General features: G+C 38.2%; 1 protein-coding gene across 1 annotated transcript in view; it reads left to right on the top strand.

Annotated features, from left to right (window-relative positions):
• LOC149238264 (ankyrin repeat family protein) overlaps nt 1-22,343 on the top strand; it is a 67,644-nt gene that overhangs the window by 6,938 nt on the left and 38,363 nt on the right. The window contains exon 2 of the mRNA XM_089372970.1: nt 10,577-10,664. Coding sequence (XP_089229096.1) covers nt 10,577-10,664 — 88 coding nt within the window. The remainder of the gene's footprint in view (nt 1-10,576; nt 10,665-22,343) is intronic.

Raw genomic sequence — 22,343 nt, 5'->3', positions numbered from 1 at the left:
TTGCAGGGGATTGTGGATTTTGGTTTGGATTATAGATCTGGTGATGGAGTGAGACTGATAGGGTACACAGATTCAGATTGGGCAGGTTGTACTTCAGATAGGATGAGTACTTCTGGGTGCTGTTTTGGGTTGGATTCGACAGTTGTGTCATGGATCAGTCAGAAACAACAGTCAGTTGCATTGAGCTCAGTTGAGGCAGAGTATATGCCTGCTAGTTTGGTTAGTTGTGGGGCCATATGGCTTCGCAAGATGTTGTTTGGTCCATTTGGTCAGGCATTGAGACCTTTAGTAATTTACTGTGATAATCAGAGTTGCATAAAACTCACGGAGAATCCAGTTTTTCATGACAGGTCAAAGCATATTGAGATCAAGTATCACTTCATTAGAGACTATGTCCAAAAGGGAGCTATCAAGCTTGAGTACATTTCCACAAATGAGAAGGTAGCAGACATTTTCACCAAAGCCTTACCACGGTGCAAGCATGTTTACTTCAGAGACAAGATGGGAGTGATGAGGAACACTTTCGCCGGTAAGAGGGAGTGTTAAAATTTGGGTACCAGAGGACAGGTGGTTTCCTAAGGCTTTGATCTTTGGCCTAGGGAAAAGTGTCCAAATTTATTTGTACTTTTCTCCTAAAGTGACTTTATAAGTGGTAAAGTCAATTTAATTTAAAAGTGACTTTATAAGTGCTAAAGTTACATTCCAATTTAAAAGTGACTTAATAAGTGGTAAAGTTACGTTTTAATTTAAAGGTGATTTTATTAAAGTCAATGAAGAATTAGAAAGTGAAAAAGTGACTATGGAAATAAAAGGCTAAAGTGGGTCTTTATTTAAGTGGGTGAGTTAAAAAATAGAAAGTGAGAATTAAATGCACATTTATTCTCATCCTTAGATCTAAATGAATCTCAACCATTAGATTTTAGGGTAACCCAAAAGGTCATTGAGAGATTGAAAGGAGAAGAGAAGAGAGAAAAATCAATTCATTCTTTCATGAACATTTGAGAGAAAGAGAAGAGAGAGCAAGGAGAAAATTTCTGAGCAGTGAGGTAGTGAAGGAGAGCAGTGAGAACACATTTTAGCAAATCTGGGTAGCAAAATTTATTGACACGCATTCCAAGGCAAAACAGTACAGCAGTAGGAAGGCACAAAAATCGAGAAAGAGGGACATCAGCAAGGGCACGAATTTTGAGGTAGATTTGGGCACGATTTTTGAGGTAATCGTACTGCTGAAATCCGTACGGTCAATACAACAAGTTCTGGGCACGTTTTCGAGGCATGCCATACAACATTTAATGTTGTTTTATTGCTGGGAAATTTCTGTTTTGGCTGTCTGTTGATTGGCACAATTTTCGAGGTGGAGTTCAAGCACGGGAATCGAGATAAGTTGTAATTTGTTGTTGCTGGAATTTTTACTATGTATTTCAGTTTCTCTGTAAAAAATTTTCAGAAATAAAGAAGAGCTCTCAAACTGGTTTTCCCCAAGAGTTGTAGGGGGTTTTCCTAGGGTCACATTGACAAAAAACCACTGTGTTATTTCTGTGTGTCGCTGTCATAATTTCGCTGTGCTTTATTTCTGCAATTTTAGCAGTTGTGAAATCTTTAAATTTGTGTTTTCAGAAAATATTATCATTTCCAGATTTTAGAATTTTTATCATTCTTGGATTTAAAACTAAATGCATGGAATGATAAGGAAAACTGATAACTAGAATGATAAGGAAAACTGATAACTGGAGTGGGGGTTGAAATTTCTTTAAGGAAGTCGATTCACATCTTGGATGGATCTACGGACAATCTTTGGGTGGAACCATGAAATGACTCAGGATGTTTGAGAGTGGTTCCAACCTCATTGGACTTCATAATTTCATATCCCATTCAAAATTTGGCGGACTTAACAGTTTTGAGGATTTCAGGATCAATGGAATTGTGGCATTTCATTAGATTATATCATGTATAAGAGTATGTGATTGACATTTAATCAAGACCACCAAGCCCTATATGTACCCCAGTGTTGGTGGTGTTGATGGTTGAACTCCTTTGTCATGGTCACTCCCAATACAAGTATCCAATTCAAATTTATTACAAAGAAACATATAAGTGCCCATATCTAACTACTCACTATTGAGAGGATTTGACAATAAGGCATTAGCCACGATGCTAAAAGTAAAATACCATAAATGAAATAATACTTTTAACATCAAGCTTATTCTTCCTAATCTACTCTAACAATCAAGCTTATTCTTCCTAATCTACTCTAACAATAGGAAGATACAAAATCAGGTGTGATAAAAAAGCCAATGTAGCCATGCAAACATCTCAGGAAACACATGAAATCTTCCCTTGTGTTTGGTTATGAACCAAAACAATCAGACATCAAATATCATCTGAGAATGTGCTAGAAACTCCATCATGGTGTGGCTGGAAATGTATTGCTCAAGATTTGAGAAGACATCAAGATCACACCATGGCTGGTGTGTGCGATTACATGCATGTTTTATCCAATGTTTGATAAGGCTGATATAATCAGTGTTGATAATATCGGTATCGGGAAAATATCGGCGAGGGTCTAGAAAATATCTTATCGGCAATATCGGCGAAAATATCGACAAATATCGGCAAGCATAAAAAATGCATAATATATTCATTTTTAAAAGATTTTTAAACATATAAAGCAATAACAACATGAAATAAACACATTGGCACATAAATATGAAGAAAACATTGATATATATGATGTCAAATAGAAATGATACATCAAAGGCGATACCAAATCCTGCTGATCCCTGATAATTGTCCATTCAAGGACTCAAATGTGGAGAACCAATACAAAATAACATCACATATATAAAAGTATCTCATCATCATGAGTTATATGTAGCATAACAAATAAAACTAGCAGCTATCTATCTGAAATCACTGCCCTCTCCCCCTTTTACGGGAAAACATGATGGGATGTTTGCCAAGCCTGCCCCTAGTAGTAGGAGGCCCTGACCCTGCCTCTGCACCTAATGTCAAATAATGAGTGCTAGGTATGGGGCTATGCTCTCTATATCTATAGCAGATGGTGTTGATGCTGATGCTCCCGCAGTGTTGCAGGTTGTAGCTTATCTATTCAAATTAAAATATAATTACTTCTCAAAGTTCATAGTTCACTTAAAAAAAAAAATAGAATCAAAGTTTACTATTTAGAAATTAGAATGTGATATGCTTGGTCTTGATTCTTGAATATTCAATGTTCATTGTTCATGTACAACTTACAAGCACATAAGAAAATAACTAAAGTCTAATCTTATTGATTTCCTCTGCCCCTCTTGCGAGAAAATGCCACAGCTTTCCCTTTCCCTCTAGATGTAGATGCTGGTGCTGGTGGAGTTGGCAGTGGAGTTTACTATGCTCTAGAAGCTGAAGAACTAGAAGTAGGAGCTATAGGAGGTAGACCACGTCCTCTACTGGTGGCAGGGGTAGCTTGGGCAGGTGGTGTCACCTGGAAACATTACAATCTCCCAATCCTGAAATCCTAAAAAACTGATAACTCTGTTGTATTTTCAATGAAATCTAAAATTCTACTTTCTCCATATGAAATCCAATGAGGCCGGAACCACTCTCAAATATCCTGAGTCATTTCATGGTAATGTTAAAAATTTAAGTAAAAGGATGAAAATGAAGATTAAGGAGAATGTCACTTTTACTTTAAGAATTTAACATTACGATGAATAGCGTATCAATACCTCTGTTTTAAAAAACGGCCGTTTCGATACCGAAACGGCCGAGTTGATCCGAGCCGATACCCTCAGCCATGACTCGGCCTTTGAAACGGTACGTTTGGCCAAGTCAGCCATGACTCGGTCGAGTCATGGCTGACTCGGCCAACTCGGCCGTTTCTGTTATGACTCGGCCGTGTCACAAAAAGCCAGCCCAGAACACGTTAAACAGCAATTTAATATTTTTTTAATGGATTTTTAAGGTGATTTCTGATTGGTTTGGACTCCAAGGTGTTATATGAATTTGCTAAATGTCATTTGGGGTCCATTCCCCCTCCCAAACCCTATTTAACACACTCAAATGCTCTCTACTATTGATATGTTATTCAAATTTCATGGTAATGTTAAATTCTTAAAGTAAAAGTGACATTCTCCTTAATCTTCATTTTCATCCTTTTACTTAAATTTTTAACATTACCATGAAATGACTCAGGATGTTTGAGAGTGGTTTCGGCCTTATTGGATTTCATATGGAGAAAGTAGAATTTTAGATTTCATTCAAAATCCAACAGACTTATTAATTTTTCAGGATTTCAGGATTGGAGGATTGCAATGTTTCCATTGAATTTTGTCATGTATTAGGGTATGGAACTCTTATTTAATCAAGAGCACCAATCCCTCTATGAACCTTGATGTTAGTGACATTGGTTGTCGAACTCCTCTGGGATTCGCTCCCAAACCAGGAGCTTCTGAAAATGTCGCTCCCGCTCCCATTTTTGCTCCTGCTCCCAAATAACACAAAGAAGAGAAACCGTTTGGATCAAAAACGGTTAAATGATCTAGTTTATGTCCAATACAACCTCCGGCTCAGACGAAACCATTTGCTGAACAAAAGACCTGGTTTAGATCCCATTGTGTTGGAAGACATTGATCCAACATGAGATTGGGTAGTGGAGAGTCGTCCAGCAGAGTTTGATCTTGATGAGGATCTTGATTTAGATTTAGATATCGAGACATCAATTGAACTTGAACATGCTGTTCAGTTGAATGCAGATCCCAATCCACTATCCTCAGTCTCACAGCGAGCAAGGACTCCAGTTGTAGGTGTGTTTGGAAACATGAATGAAAATTTCTAAAATTATGTTTAAAATCTTTAAAATTATGTTTTTTTATAAAAAAAAAAATATTTAATGTATTTTTTACAACGACTGAGTCATTGAAATCGAGCCGGCCGAGTCATTACCGTTTCGGAGTCGGAGTCGAAGTCGATCCTCGGCCGAGTCGGAGTCTTAAAACATTGATCAATACTAGGGCCTAGAACGCTTAAACCCTCCTTGGCAGCAACCACATAGCTCTCCCCTTCCTTCTCCAGCAATCAGAAATGAAAATGATATGAAAAAACCAAAATCAGATTTTTATAGGGCATGCAGAAATTTTTTACAGTCACCGGCCGATATTTTCGATTGTCGCGCGATATTTTCCGAAATATCGGCGATATTTCGGAAATCGCGCGATATTTTCAAAAGCCAAAAATATCGCGATATTTTGTCGGTGATATATCGGCTCGCCGAAAATATCGTGATATTTCCGAATTCAACACTGGATATAATCACTTGTCAAAGCATCAAGCAGCGAGGATTTTGAAGGTGGTCCAAGATAAACTTGCAAATACTTGGCTGCCCCTTATTACTACCATCAAACCAAGCTCTATCTGTCTAGCTTATTATTTACTTGGCTGCCCCGTGTTACTACCATCAAACCAAGCTTTATCTGTCTAGCTTATTATTTACTTGGCTGCCCCGTGTTACTACCATCAAACCAAGCTCTATCTGTCTAGTTTATTATTTTCTGGGAATTCTAATGCCTTAAACCCTCAAAATCTGAATAAGCTTTTGTAATAATTCTTTATATTCTTTTGACTTCTTCCAGACTTCCACTTTTAGAATGGTAGTTTAAGAAATCCTTTCTTAAACCCAGCCTACTCTATTAGCATGTTAAACAAGTTCTCAGTCCAGAAAGTATCATGCAAAAATATCATTGAAATCCGTCCTGCAATCCCAGAAAAGAGTTTGCAAAAATTGCCAAGAGATCAGCTTGAGAGCTAGGCTTTACTTAACTTCCAAAGCTTTTACTGCAATAATACCATAATTAGACCTCAGGATTAGGTATGTAATAAAAGAGTAGCAGTTTTAATTAAGAATACGTAAGTGTGGATATTTGGTAGGATGCCCGTTGTCTTGAACCATAAAAAATTTGAATACATTATTTTAGTCTTGACATCCTTTTGATTTATTCCTATCCAGAATGCTAATTTAAGAAATTTTTGATCCATTTTTTTTAATCCTTGATTAACTATGCGAACATGCTAAAGGAGTCCTTGATTCAATTCAGAAAGTGACATGCACAAACATCATTGCCGTGCAGCAAGGAGTGAGTTGCAAAAATTCTAAAAAGTCAGCAAGAAATCAGCTTGAGAAGTCTAGTTACACCCAATTCGGATGCTTGTTCTTATTATCTCTGCTCTGCTACCACAATTATTGAGCCGAGAGGCTCATTCTACAGCCCAGTATGACGGGATGTGTAAGTCTGTTGGCTATAACAAAAAAAATTGAATAGAAGTAAAAAAATGTATAAGATGTCTAAATATTATACTTTTCAAAAATATTTCAACAATAGATTTAAATAAACTATTTGAAAATCTATGTTAACTAATTTATGTCGATATCAACTCGATATATATCTATATATACAAAAAAATTGTTAAAATAAAACATTTTAATGTTGTATATAAAAAAATATTCAATGCGGGTTATCAATAAAATATTTTAATAAAAATAATGACATATACTTAAAATGTATTAATAATAAAAAACTATTTTAATTTGAATGATAAAATGTCTCGATGTGTATGTGATGTAAAATATTTTAATGTAAGTTATGTATATATTATATATCATTTTAAAAATGTATATATCAAGAAAAAATTAAGTTTTTATGGTTAAAATGTTTATTTGGTCCTATATATAGTATATACTCTATTTAGCATTCAAAAATACAATTTAAACAATACAAAATAACACATTGTATTTTGCACTCTAAATAAGTTTGAACATGAAGAAATTTGATCCCTCTTGGCTCATGTTAGAAAAAGGATCTATGCTGGTTACCATATGCTATGTTACTTTGAGATATGATATCTAATAAAAGAGCGCTAAATGTAATCACCATATGATGTGACATGAATCATTCACTCTGAAAAGCAAAAATTAGAGAGCAGATTATAATACTTACAATCAACTACATCAGAGTTACAACTTAATACAAACACCAGAATGATTCTTTGGAAATTTATCTCCCTGAAGGTATACAATGGCTAAAGTACTTGGCTTATTTTGTCTTTGTATGTACCTTATTTAGAAATTACCAGATCTGGTAATGCAACTTCAGAGATTTCACATTTTTTCTAAAGGATTCCTGGAGCTTAGCATTATGAATTTTGAACTGTAATGTTCTTGAGAAATTAATTGTCCAAGTGACAAAGTAGTTTATTGATCTCTGTAAGCTATAGTCATTGATAAAGGGAAGACCTCAAAATATCTAATGTCTAGACTCTAAGCAAGTTTTGGAGCAGCTGGGCAAAGAAACCCACAATTAGAAGAAAAAACCCAAAATTGGGATTTTGAGCAAACCTCCCTCAATCAATCAATTAAAGAGAAAAATCCTCTCAAGGACATCTATAAATACAAGAAAGATGATTTCATTTGGATTGCATCAATTATCTCTGGTTGCCAAAAAACAAAAGAAAAGACATCTATAAATACAAGAAAGATGATTTCATTTGAGGATCTCCTCATTTGGATTGGATCAATTATCTCTGTTTGCCAAAAAAAATAAAAAAATCCTTTCTCCTATCAATTTTTTGGTGGTGAAAGATTCCACCTTAGTTGAATAAATTATTTTTTCTTCTATTTTTCCTTTGCCGTGTTGTTCTGGTACAGGGAGCTAGGGATCTTTCTGTCTACAAGCTGTAGTGAATTATTGTATTTGTGGATAAAGTCTGAGTCAAGGAAGATTGAACCAGATTTCAGTTGAGCAGATTGCCTTCTGAGGTCAATTCTGGACAAAGCGAAATTTTCAGCCGAGCAGATTTCCTCCTGAAGTCAATTCTGGACAGAGCGAAGTTTTCCAAGATGAGCAGATTTCCTTCTCAGGTCAGTTCTGCACAAAGCAAAATGGATTTCCTTCTAAGGTCAGTTCTGGACAAAGTGACACTTGTCAAATTTGAGTGGACTCTTCCTGAGGCGGGCCCTGGGCAGAGCAAAAATCCTTTCCACAGTCAACATCTGCGGATATCATTTATAGTTAGCCGAGGGTATTATGAATTTTGACGTTCAAGACTGGCATCGCTCTCGAGGACAGGGTTAGGGCGGAAAAACCTTTATGAGCATTAAACGAAACCATCTAAAGTAGACCGAGTACCAATCCACCAAGTTAAGGTCGGATCAGAGCCAAACCCTCCTTCAATCCTTCTTGAGGCAGCATGTATTGTATTGAGTATAGCCCTGAAGCAAAGAAGAAGATCGGTCTAGAGTTATCAGGTCACAATTAGATTATCGTAGCTGGGGTCATTAGATTCATTAGAGAGGACTATTATCTGCTCGTGTTGTATTTTTCGAAATTACTTGCAATTATCGGAAATTGTACTAAAGGGACTGGATTACTTGAATCACGGAATCTGGGTCATATATTTACTGTTGAAATACTGAATGACTCGCTCTGTATCGTGTGATTGGTTGCATTACTGAAAGTTCAAGAATGTTTTATTGAAGAATACTTTTTATGCTGACTTAGTTAATTCTTTTATTTGAATACAAATAAATTTTATTGAAACTTTGACTACTGAAGGGAAAATCTAGGGCAAAAATTACCCTAGCTCACTACATCAACCTTAGGGTTGAATGAAATATGATAAAACAGCTGCAACAATGGACAATATTTCACCTCTTAACAACATGAATCAACAAGGTAATCAAAGAGAAAAGATACCGATTTGTGCCAACAAGTTTCAGCCCACTGGGGCAATACTATCATGCAAAAACCAGGTCTTAAAATTACCTTATAACTGGAGTAATAACGGCAGTAAATCTGCTTTATCCTCTTCAATTGTAATGTCAAGTCAGTTAACAATTTCAGCCTTATCTCAAATCAGTGAGACATACTAGTACTGGAAATTACCAAACCATAGAAAAACAGAGCCGAAAATCAAATCTACAATAAGGCAATTTTAAACAGCTCAAAATTTATCTGCTATAACACACTTTTGAACAGCTGAAAACTTCATATATACATATATGTAATGTTCAAATCCATATGCATTCCATAGCCTCATCTCAAGGTTAGTACCATCTTCTAGCTCTCCAAAACCCTAGTTATGGAAAACCAATAAAACCCCTAGCCAACATCAAGGAGCTCCAAAAAGCAAGGATCACACTAGCAAGTCTTCTAAAGCAAGATGCTTCCTTTTCTATGCTCTCAACAAGTACAATATAGGGTAATCACAAAACCCTATAAATGTAATGTCTCCAAGAGATAAAACTCTAACCATATTCAAGATGCTCCAAGAACTTCAAGAAACACTAGTGCCTCTAAGACAAGAGAGAGAGTACAAAGATGAAGATCAGAGAGAGAGAGAGAGATTAGTGTGCTCCTCTCCTCACATCTTAACGCAAGATGATGATGAATGAGAATGTGATTAGATCATCATATCCAACATCCTTCTCAATAGAGTAAACCCTAGTATCTCACAAGAATCCTTTGACAAAGACATCCTCCTTCATAATAAATCCTAGGGTTTCTTTGTGAAATCTAGCACCTTGCTCCAAGAAGGCAAATACAAAGGAAAGAATACAATGATGATGAGGAAAGGATTCTCTCCTTTCTTTATATACATGAGAGGTAAGGAAAGCCAACAATATATGTGTGGGCCTAAACTCTTACAAGCAATCTACAAAGCCACAAGTAGGCTAACACATGTGGAGCACTTCACTCCAATGTTATACATGTCAAGCTTCAAGGTCATGTTGTACACAAGCAAGGCTCCAATGCAAGATTGCTCCACAAGATGTGTCCAACGCTCCTCTTACAAGCCTTCAAGGACTCCACAACTCTCCTAAGCCATGTGCTCCACTAGGTCCTCTCCCCTTACATGGACATTCTTGCAACCTAGGCATCCCTAAGTCAACTCCATGCCTTCATGCAAGCATCCAAGCTACCCCATGTTGTCTTGGGCTCAATGCCCTTCTGTAGAATGCCAAATGCTCCTCCTCCAACGTGGCTAGCAAGCAACATCATCCATGTGGCTAGCATGTAGAATGTCACCAAGCTGTCTAAAGATCTCCAATGCTCCAAGGAAGAATGTCATGCAAGTATTCAATTAAGGTCACACAACCATTGGGTAATCCACCTCCAATACGAAAATCCATCATGGCTCATCCACTGATCATACACTATGTAACTCAAATCTCATGAAGCACCCCCAAACATTGTGCAAACACTTTCTGAGTAGCCTCGAAAGCTAACACCTTACATGCTAATTTGTCTTTCAAGCTCATTCACCCTTTTCTGTTCATTAGAGGACACTAATTGAATTTAGAATTTAATTGCAATTCCTATGTTTCTTCATTGTCGAGGATTACAAAATCTCAGTTTTAGGTGACATGCATGGTGTGTGAAAGATGATTCATTACTGATGTCATAATCAGTTTGATTTTCTATATCATTAAAGCGACTTCTTGCTCTTTATTGACTATTAAAGATATGAGACTCATTTGGCAAGGAAATGTAAGGGGTTTCGGCTTTAATGAATTCATGCAGAGTAGGCTGCAAGGTATGGAGATATTGATGACGTGATAGATCTGGCATCTCGTGGAGTTCTTCTTAACTCGCAGGATTCTCAAGGGCGCACAGGTTCTTCTTTCCTAGATGTTTTTCCTAACTTGTTTTGTGTTTAGTTAATAATTGTCTCTAAGAAACAAAGAGACGATTGATACTTAACCCTTTCTCCAGTCTTATTTATTCAAGTTGATTAATCTTTGAAGTGATAAATAAACTATTGACATGATGTTGCTGGAACTAGAGGTGCTAAGTGCATAGGCCGTGGTTGTGCCAAGGATACAATGGTCAGAGAAGTGATTCAAATTGAGGGTTTAAGGGATGTAGTTGTAAATCCAACTCTATATTGCTTGTCAGTGTTCAACACTTGGTGTTCTTTCAATCTATTGTTATGAATCCTTGCAGGGCTGTGTTCTTATACCCCTTGTGATTATGAGTTTACCGTAGTTGTTTCCATAAATTTTAATTCAATGGGCACATTGTAGACTGTAGTAATTGAATTCTTATTAGATCTTTATTTCACATGATTACATTTAACATTAATATCATTTATTGCATACAACTTATTTCCTATTTAAGAAATAATCAATGCAAGAAATATAATTATGTTACTGCAAAATTCAAATCCATGGACAAACAATAGAGACTATCAGATCATGCAAATTTAACTAGCTAGTAAAGAATGAAGAGAACAAAAAAAGAAATATTAAATGAATAAAGAAACGAAGAAAATTAATGTAGTTGAACAACTAAACGAAAACAATAAAAGAATAGTTTTAGGATCAATAACCCTTCCTTGATTGTAACTTACTGAGGCTTGACAGGTTCTTCGACAAAAGTTACATAGATTCAATTCTATTAGAAACATCTATTCTCTTAGAGGTGGACCAATTATGAAAACCCTGGAAGCTGTGATACTACTTTGTATCTACTAGACTTTTTTCTTTTTCTTTAAATCAATCAAGTAAATCAAATGGAAGAGTAATACTAAAATCAATGGAAATAATATGTAGTGGTAACCTTGTGCCCTGTTGATGACCAATGCCTTCTCCAAAACAGTGCTGCTTGAATTCAAGTATTGTTGCCCAAATAGAGTTCAATCCTAATAATTATGTAAGTCAAAACATTTCAAGCACGCAACTCAAATCACTCGCCTACCCAACAATTACATCAATGGGTCAGACATCTAATTGATTAGTTATATATGGTGGAGAGGTCGAACCAGCCCATAACTGTGGAGGCTATGGTGTGCAAGAAGACCCACTCTAGAATTTATCTCTTAAGTAGTTATAGACTGTTCTCATCAAATTCGCAGACCTAACCATTCTCCATTTGAAGGAAATAATCACAATAATCAACAAGAGTCAAGCCCCCTTACATAAGGCAAGCTACTTTTTTTCGAATCCTTCACAAGATAACAACTTGCTCAATAAAGTATCTTGGCCTTTCCCGTCCCCCCTTCTGAAATACACTTTGGGCGAAATTAGGCTTATGGCAAAATTATAAGTGTCATAAAATGGATATTAAATTATGTAATAATGGTTAATTATTGAATAAACTTGGGCATTTAACTTTATGTTATATTTTTGCTTTTATGTCTTATTGATCAATCCCACATTCATAAAGTGGATTGACTTGGGGCTATTGTAACCTATATAAGAAAGTCTTCACTCTCTTATTAATTATACTGAATACAAAGAACTCATTGCTTCTGAGTTATTTCCTTGTTTCTATATATGCTCATGTTTTCGTTATATGGTATCAGAGGCAAGTTACCGAGCCACAAAATTGTGAGAGTGTGAAGATTCGAGGGACTGTTGTTGTGTTAAAATTGGCAACGAGGGCCAAACTCCATGTGGGTCATCTTATTAATGGCAGCTGATATTTTTCTTGGATCCCTCTCATCGAGAGGTGTAGGATTGATCTAAAGATCATCTGATTCCGATAAGTATTCATGGAGATATGAATTTATTAGTGTTATGGGACAATTCGTCAAGGTCGGCCAACAACCAAATAAACCCCACTTGTGCTCAACGTTTTAGTATAAATAGGAGAGGTCTTCAAGTCATTTAACACTCATCTCTTATGATCTCACTCTCCACTTGTTTGGGTTTTTGGTGGAAGGGGAGGTCTAGAGGAGATGCCTTCTACGCAGCCCTAAAGGAGAAGTCTTGGACGTGCCCTAGCCGCAGTCAAGAAGGGCAGTGAAGTGTAAGCCCTCAACGCAGCCAAGGAAAGGCTCTCTAGTCTAAGGGAGCTTCAACACAAATCTAAGGAATCCTAGAGGGAGCCCTAGCCGCAGTAAAAGAGGCCTTCACACAGCTGAAGGTAAAGCCCTCATATGCTGTCCCAAATGCCCTAGCCGTGGGTCATGAAGGGACCCTAATTTGTTGTCTCAAGAGACCCTCAAACATAGCAAGAAGAGAACCTTGATCTGGTGTCTATGGAGCTCCTAATCCGCAATCCTTAAAGGTTCTAATATGCTGTCATAATGGAGACTCTAGGAGAAGAGTCCTATACGCTGGAAGTGCAGTGAGGAGATCTGGCTGCAGGCAAAAGGGAGATGAATTACGCTGTCATAATGAAGCCCTCAAACAGTTAGGAAGAAATATAAACGTAGGGCTAAAGGGAGATGCCCTAACCGTTGTTTCAAAGCACAATCATAAGCCCTAAATGCTGTCAAGAAGAGGTGACCTTAATACGCAGTGAAGGGTGACAAAGAAGCCCTTGTTCGCTATAATAAGGTGTCTTAAATACATTATCATTAAAGGCCTCAATCCACAATTGAGGATGACTGTTCTAGGAAGCCCTTGCTGTTTCACAGCTAGAGGATGATCCGCAGCTTTAGGAGGATGGTCATAGGCAATACTAACAGTTGGTTGCTGTCCAAAAAGAAGCCTTACACAGTCACCTAGCTGTTGTTGCTGAAGGTGACAACAGGGCCATGTTTGGGTATGATATGTTGGGCAAAAGTATCCAATGAGGAGGAACTATGAGGTTGCTGCTTGAAGGCTAATTGGATCACTGTATGAAGGGACAAGGTTACAATCAACTGCTGGGCTAGGCTGCAGGCCATAGCTAACAGTTGGAGGCCTCCTTAAGTGTTGTGTTCAGACCCTATAAGGTAGGGTATCGTTGGAGTAAATATGTGCAGGCAAGCTGCAGTCAATAGATGGACTGTGGGGTTGATTTAGAATGCTGTAGCCTACGTTACTGGATCCGGCAGTAGAGGGCCAAAGATCTCCGTATCCTCAGATCTGATCCGGATCCGTAGGAATACGTGCCAAATACGACAGGTGGCGGATGTGTAATTTTTAGAAACGGCTCCTCCTCACCAGAAATGCATCTCTATTATAAAGCCGAAACCCGCATAACTTTTGTCCAAATTCCAAAACCCGAAAAAGTTAAAAATTAAAATGGGTGTATGTGTTGGAGTTTAGTGTTCTCGTTTTTGACGCTAGTTAAAGTTAGATGGTCCCTCTTTGGTCGGCGGTGCACCAAATAGGCCGAATAGAACAGGCAACATTTACCTTTCAACGTTTGGTGTTTAGCTTTCAGCATTCCTTCAGGGCCCAACGTTTGTCGTTTAGCTTTCAGCCTTTCACTTTCAGCGTTTCTTTAGGGCCCAGCGTTTGTCGCTCAAGTTCGTCGCTGTTTAGGTTCAAGTTTCAACGTGTGTGGACCAAGAAACCCCGCAAGGTATTTTAATTTTTTTATTTTACTGCCATTGCTGTGAAATCTTTCCCACGACCGCAATTTTTTATATAACCACAGCCGCATTTTTTAGATACGATAACCACGGGCCACGACCATTTGAAACTTGAAAGACACGACCATTTGAATTTGTTCATTTGAAACTTGAATTTAGATATGATAACCACAGGCCACGACCATGTATTTGTTAAAATGTTCTGTGAGTTTAAATTAAACTGTTTTAAATTTTAATGATGAAGAAAAATATAGTAATGCCAATGGTGAGATTTCCTTTCGTTTAACCTTACTACTAAAATAAATTTTAAATTTGTTTAAAAATAATATTAAATTTCAGAGTGGAGTATTTTGATTTATGTCGATAGTCATTAATGTAAATTAAATCAACCCATGTGGATAACGTAAAGTTTAAAGATAGGGTATTGAAATATATATGCCATATGGTGATATCTTAGTTTTAACTTTTTGTGTATATATATAATATAAATATATATGGAGCTTTCAAATGAACATTTAAAATTTCATATATATTTTAGTTTTTGTGTATTGATAATTTGATATATACATAATACTATAATAATAATATATATATGTAGCTTTCAAATGAATATTTAAAATTTCATATATATTTTAGTTTTTGTGTATATATATATATGTATGTTATTTAATTCAAATTGTGTATTGATATATATGTGTGTGTGTTATTTAATTCAAATTGTGTATTGATAATTATTAAATTTTAATACATTATATTTTGAATTTTATATGCAGTACTGAGTAACGTAATCTATATATGATTATGGAGCCATCACAGCATGAGCAGAGTGAAGGGGAAATCATCAAAACTGACCCAAAATCTCCTCTATGGTAGTATGTGGAGATTATTGGAAAAAATCCCGGAGGTGGTTCATTTAAATGGAAGTGCAATAAATGCCAAGATATAAAAAATGGCTCATATACTAGAGTGAAGGCCCATCTCACTGGTCAAACTAACACAGGGGTGTAAGTATGCACTGGGCCAAAAGATGCAAATGGCAAACTTGGCAAAGGTTTGAGTCCTGGAAAAATGCAATTCTATGTATCTTTGCAAGACGTTGCTGATAGGAAGCATGCTAAGGGAAAGCACCTTATGCAAAGCTCTACAACTAGGCCTCCGTTGCCATCTAGGCCTACTGCCACAACTAATAAAATGCCCACTCTAGGCCCTCTTGAAGCAGCTTTCAATAGTCAAGGTAGAGACATAGCCGATGAACATGTAGCTCGTTGCATCTAAGCAAATGAGCTAGCATTCAATTTGATGCGTTCCCCTTATTGGCAACAAATGATTAAGGCAATTAATGAAGCGCCAAAAGGGTACAAAAGCCCTGGATATGAAAAGGTCCGCACTATTTTGTTGGCATCAGAAAGACAATTTGTGGATAGACAGCTACAGGCAATCCGGGATACATGGGCAGGAACATGGGTGTCCATTATTTCTGATGGATGGAGAGATCAAAGAAACCGTCCATTAGTTAATGTTGTTGCAGTATGCCCCCAAGGGGCAATGTTTTCGAAGGCTGTTAATTGCAGTGGAATAGAGAAAGATGCATCTTTCATATCCACAATTCTTATTGAGGCAATAGAAAGTGTGGGGCCACATAATGTTGTCCAAGTCATTACGGACAATGCACAGGTTTGTAAAGCTGCAGGTTTGATTGTGGAGGGTCAATATGATCACATATTTTGGACTCCATGTGCAGTACATCGTTGAACCATATGCTTGCCAAGATTGGTGAGATTGAATGGATTAATGAAATATATGTAGCAGCAAAGGAAATCCAAATGTTCATAACCAATCATTCAATGTCCCAGGCCATTTATAGAGGTTTTGCAAAGTTGGAGCTACTAAAGGTATTTTCTTTTAATCAATATTATTTGTATTGGAAATTCTTTTAATTGCAAATTTATATATGATTTCTCATTTCAACTTGAGATTTGACTTTTGTACTTTTTGAAACTTGTAGGTTGTTGAAACTCGTTTTTCCTCCCACACTCGTCATAAAGAGGCTTGTGGAGGCGAGACAAGCATTACGAGCAATGGTCATTGATCCTCTTTGGGAATCATGGAGGACTTCCACTTTTGATAGAGGGAAAAAAATCAAATCCATCATTCTTGATGATGCATGGTGGGACAAGGTCTAATACCTTCTACGGTTCACTGAACCAATCTTGACCTTGATCAAGGCATTTGATACAGATACACCTTGCTTGGGGGAAGTTTATGAAAACATTAATAGTATGTTGGAGAGGATAAGGGAAATTATTAGGGCAAGTGAAAATGATCCCTATGAAACATTCTATTATTTAGTGAAGGACATAGTTATAGAAAGGTGGAACAAAATGACCACACCATTACACCTTCTGGCATATGCATTGCACCCTAAATACTATCATTCCAAAACTTTGTCTCTACCTGGTAGAACAATGCCAAACAAGGATTCTGAAGTGGTACAAGGATACAAAACAGCTTTGAGGAAAATTTATAGAGATATGGGAGTTTTCATGGAAGTCTGCCAAGAATTTGGAGGGTTTGTACATTCTACAGATAGCTTTTCAGATCCAATAGCTATGGATGATCGAGGTCATCTTGATCCTATTACTTGGTGGGGCTTCCATGGTGGGGATAACATTCGTCTCTCTATTCTAGCCACCAAGTTATTATCATAGGTTGCTAGTTCCTCATCAGCTGAGAGGAATTGGAGTACATATGGCTCCATCCATTCAGTGAAGCGAAATAGGCTGGGAGCGGCAAAGGCTGAGGATCTTGTTTATGTTCATTCCAACCTCCGTCTTCTATCACATGTTGAACTAGAGTATAAAAAGGGTCCGAACAGGATGTGCGGTGTGGAGCCTGAGATCTTTGACTTGAACCTAACACTAAATGCCATGACTCACCTCAACCTACTTGAGGATATTGTTCCACCACCAGTCCAGCCTATTGATGCAACTTCCTACATTCCAGGACCCCCATCATCTATTCATGATGTAGAATTGCAATATGCAGAAGATATAGATCCATTTGAAGATATGTAAATGTATTTACTATTATCATTTATGATATTATGATCCTTTTTGTTACTTTGTATGACAGATGATGCATCATTTCAGTGTTTCAGTCTTCATATTTATAATATATCTAATTGTTTCGATTCTAAAAGTGTTTGGTGGTTCAATGGAGTATTTGATTTTTGAACTCTAAAGTGTTTTTTAAAATTTTAAAAATATTATTATATATATATATTTTTTGTACGTGATGTATCCTTGCTGTATCGTGAAGGCAGAAGGCCCACGGGTCATGAACTTCTTTTCTCGGAGAAGAAAAAATGACAGTATCTGAGGAATAAGAATCGGCTAACTGTATGCCAGCAGCCGCGGTAAAACAGAGGATGCAAGCATTATCCAGAATGATTGGGTGTAAAGCGTGGATCTTGGATTTTCAAGAAACTAGCAGATCCGGATCTGCATCCGAATCCTAGTAACATAGGCTGTAGCTCACAATGTTTGTGCTCTATTTAGTGTCCAGGTCTGCTATGAAATGCTTCAGTCCTTTCAGCTTACACAAGTTGCCAGGTGGGCAGACTTGACATGATCAGTGAAGCAGTAAAGGAGGAAGAGCGTTATAGAAGGAAAGCTTCAATATTTTGGGCAATTGGTTGAGCTGCTCTAGGCTTATCATCTGTTGCATTGTGTTATCTTCATGTTGAAGATCTCTGATGTTTGATCTCTTACCTTGTCAAGTCAAAGTGTTGACTTCTGATGTATATGTACTATCTCCCTCTGTTGAACTATTGAAGAACATATAAGAAGAATTGATCAAGGGTTTCCCCACATTGGGGTTTGTCCCTGGCTAGCGCCACATCTTGTGTTCTCTTGTCTTGGCTTGTCTTCTACGATTTATGTTTATGTTCTATCTGCAGTTTACTTTAATGCTGATGTGATTGCTAATCTCGAAAAGATATTGAGCTAATTCCGAAAATTGAAATAAATTGCTCTAAGCATAGAACATACCTTAAATTAACATGGTATCGGAGCTGAGGTGAAGCCAAAGCCCAAGTAAGAGTGAAAGAGCAATCACCGAAGGCAGTTGCGAAAGGACAAAAGAATCAATGGATTCCTCATCCCTCTTCTAATTCACCAAGGGTGAAGTCGAAGCAGAGAATATTATCAGAATGGCGCAGCGGAAGTTTCTAATGGCCTACTTGAAGATCACTTCTATGGGAAGTCCAGATCTAAGGGAGGAAGAAAAGGCAGATGCCTTGGTTGAAATAAGTTCGGCCATTATGCGAAGGAGTGTCCGAATGGCAGGGACACATCACTTGATGATGATAACAATCATTCGAGGGACATCTTCAATGATTAGAGGAATGACAATGCAGGTCATCAAGGAAACGACTGACTCTTCAGAGAAAGCAAGGAACCCCAGGTATGAAGAATCAAATGTTGTTTCTGATAAGATAAAGAAGAGTTATCTTGTATTGGTCCTCTCCTTCAGATTCGTTGGGAATCTGGCTTATTAATTGTAGTGCTTCAAGGCACTCCATCGGATAAAAGGGTGCTCTCCCTCTAATTTGGTAGAGATGGAAACATTCATGGGATTATACTTGGAGCCGATGCCACCTATCCCGAAAAGGGTGTTACCCCTCAATTGAATGAGGGTAACTCGATTCATTTACAGATGTACTTGATCACAAGAAGAACTTGGTGTCCATTTCGGTAATGGAAGTCGAACAACTGCCAATTTCTGTCCAAATTTGTTAATTTTAGATAAAAATGGCATGTTCTATGTTTTAGTACAATTTACTTCAATGTTCCTTATCAACCCAATGACGATTTCCAATTATATTCAGTAGCAATCACATTAACTTAAACACATTGACAGTAAATGCAGATAGAACATAAAAACATGTGCAGAAGACAAGCCAAGACAAGAGGACACAAGATATGGCGGATGCCAGGGACAAACCCCAATGTGGGGAAACCCTTTGATCAAATCTTCTTATTATTCTTCAATAGTTCAACAGAGAGAGAGAGTACAAATATCAAATTAACTTGCCCAAAACAGTCCTGTCAAATTAGCAGTCAACAACAGTCAACTGCAGCCCTAACCAGAAAGTCAACGGTGGTCAAAGCAACTCCAAAATGTCCTCCAAGCAGCTCGGTCAACAACAGATAAATTCGGCCTTCCAAGAGGGTCAAAGTCAACCCAAAATAGATTGGTCAAACCAGTCAAAGGAGAGAGAAAACACTGCAATAATTTTTGCCGTCAAATCTAAAGTCAACTCAATCAACCTATCCCAAACTCCTCGAAAACTGTGCCAATAAATGCGGCCTCCAAAAAGCAAACTTCCTACCTCAAAAACGCAGTCAACACTTGGTCAAACAACCCTGGTCAACGTTGCCCTGTAACCTTGAAATTTTCGGCCAGCAAAACAGTCAAGAAATTTGTCCTCTTTTCACACGTGCAAAGTAGAGAAGGTTGCCTCCAAGCTGTACAAACCGATCAAGAGAGGGGAGAGAGAGATATGTGATGAGATGAGTGATGTCCAAATGAGGAGAGAGGTCACTCCTATTTATACACTTTGCTGAGGGTGAGGAGACACATCTGTTGGGCTTATGAGCCTACATTTGACTAAGGCCGACTTTGAAAATTTGTGCATGAGACAGAATAAATTCACAATTCCATTTTTGCTTGTCAGAATGAGATGATCTTTACATCAAAATTGGACCTCTCGAAAAGAGGAATCCAATGCAATAATCATTTCCATCATATGAGCCATCCTAAGGTGTGGCCCTAGTTACCAATCTTAACACTCTCTCTCAACTAGGGAGAATTCCACCTGCCAATCCATCTGTCATCATCATGCTATCCTGTCATCCTGTACCATCCTTGTCATCACTGCCCTGCTCTGCTCTACTCTACTCTGCTGAACCATGAAGTAATAATGAAGAAGAAGTGATCGAGAGTGAGTCATAAGATTATACCACTCTCTACTGAAAAAAGCCAGTCCTTGATCCCAGATCAAGTTGTTGAACACCATTCATCCTAGTCATAGGGAGTACGGTAGTACACGATGCGTCCATTGGTAGTGCTATTGTCCCTAGCCATCTTTTCCCAACTCATTGGCTAGATGAGAGGTACTTCCCATGAGTCCCAGACTCCATGGGTAGGATGTGTGTTGGGGCATCGACAGGAGAAGGTGAACCACTCATCCTGCTCATATGCCACAGGAGAAGGTGAACCACTCATCCTATGCATATGTCAATCGTAGGGGAAGGTGAACCACTCACCCTACACACATGTCAACCATAATGGGGTATCAGAAGGGAGGTGAATCACTCACTCTGTATCTAGTGCACCACTAGGGGAAGGTGAACCACTCACCCTACTCATAGCTCCAAGAAGTACCCCAAGCCCCCAGGAGCTCCTAGAGCTCTGTGTCCAACTCATACGGGACCCTCATAGGAGGGTCGTTCCACGACTCCAAGTCTCTCTCGAGAGGTTAAGAATTTGACCTTTCCCAAAGGCTTCGTGAGAATGTCTACGACCTGCTCATTTGTCTTGATGTGTTGGAGCCTTATTGCTCCCCATTGTACCATATCCTAGATAAAGTGGTACCTGATATCAAAGTGCTTGGAGCGATCGTGGAACACGGGATTCTCTGATAGGATAATCCTACTCCGGTTGTCGCAGAAGATCACGGTGGTATCCAACACGTGCTCAAATAACTCAGCGAAGAGCTTCCTCAACCAAACAACTTCACAACATGCCATACTTGCAACAATGTATTCAACCTCGACAGTGCTTCGGTTTCTGCTTCCTGCTCATCCCAGATATAGAAGCAGACCCCAAAGAGAAGCGACACTCAGACATGCTCTTACGATCCACCACACTGCCAGCCCAGTCAGCATCTGAATATCCATGTAGCCTCAAGTTCCTGGCAGTGTATCTCAGCCCATAGTGGATTGTGCCCTGGAGATATCTCAAGAGATTCTTAGCAGCAATCTAATGAATGTGATGAGGCTCGACCATAAATTGACTCAACGTGTTCACAGTGAAGCATATGTTAGGACGGGAGTTGACCAAGAACATCAGGGCCCCCACAAGTTGGTGATACTCGGAAGGTTTTGCTAACTCGGGCCCAGCAACACTTCCACATAGCTTCTTAAAGTTGAGTTCCATCGGAGTAGTCACGAACTTGCAATCCACCATTCCACATCTCTCAAGTAGCTTCACAATGTATTTTCCTTGAGAAAGGAAAATCTCACCTGTGTTTTGCCAGACCTCCAGCCCTAGGAAGTAATGCGTCAGTCCTAGGCCTTTCATCTCGAATTTGGAAGCCAACTCCCTCTTGCATTGATGAATGAGGGGGTCATCACCTATCATGAAAAAGATCATCCACATAAAGGACCAGAATGAGAGGCTTGTCCTTTTCAACCTTGAAGTATAGGTTCGGGTCAGCATCACTCCTTATAAATCCCAGCTTCATAAGATAGCTATCAATCTTCTCATACCAAGCCCTAGGGGCTTGCATCAACCCATAGAGGGCTTTCTTCAACTAGTATACATGTGTCTCACAATCTTGAACTTCGAACCCCTCGGGTTGTTCCACATAGACTTCCTCTTTAAGCGAACCATGCAAGAAGGTAGTTTTGACATCCATCTGGTGTAGGTTCCATCCTTATGAAGCAGCAAGGGCTATGATCGAATAGATGGTGGTATATTGGGCAACTAGTGCAAATATCTCATCAGTGTACTCCTTCCTTTTGAGAGAAGCCTCGAGCAACAAATCTGGGCTTGAACTACTCAACACCCATCAACTCCATGCTTGATCTTTTAGAGCCATTTTGAAGTAACCACTGATTTATCCTTGGGTCTAGGAACCACATCCCAGACATCATTCTTCATGATTGAATCATACTCCTCGTTCATTGCATCCTTCAAAACTTGGTGTTTCACGGCTTCTTCAAATGTGCAAGGCTCAGATTGTACAATGGTACTCATGG

The sequence above is a fragment of the Pinus tabuliformis genome, chromosome 8, assembly GCF_031772625.1.
Source record: "Pinus tabuliformis cultivar Carrire ecotype Pingquan chromosome 8, CPIR1, whole genome shotgun sequence".
NCBI lineage: Eukaryota > Viridiplantae > Streptophyta > Pinopsida > Pinales > Pinaceae > Pinus > Pinus tabuliformis.
The sequence above is the reverse complement of the archived record's forward strand: the minus strand, read 5'-3'. Positions and strand labels throughout refer to the sequence as shown.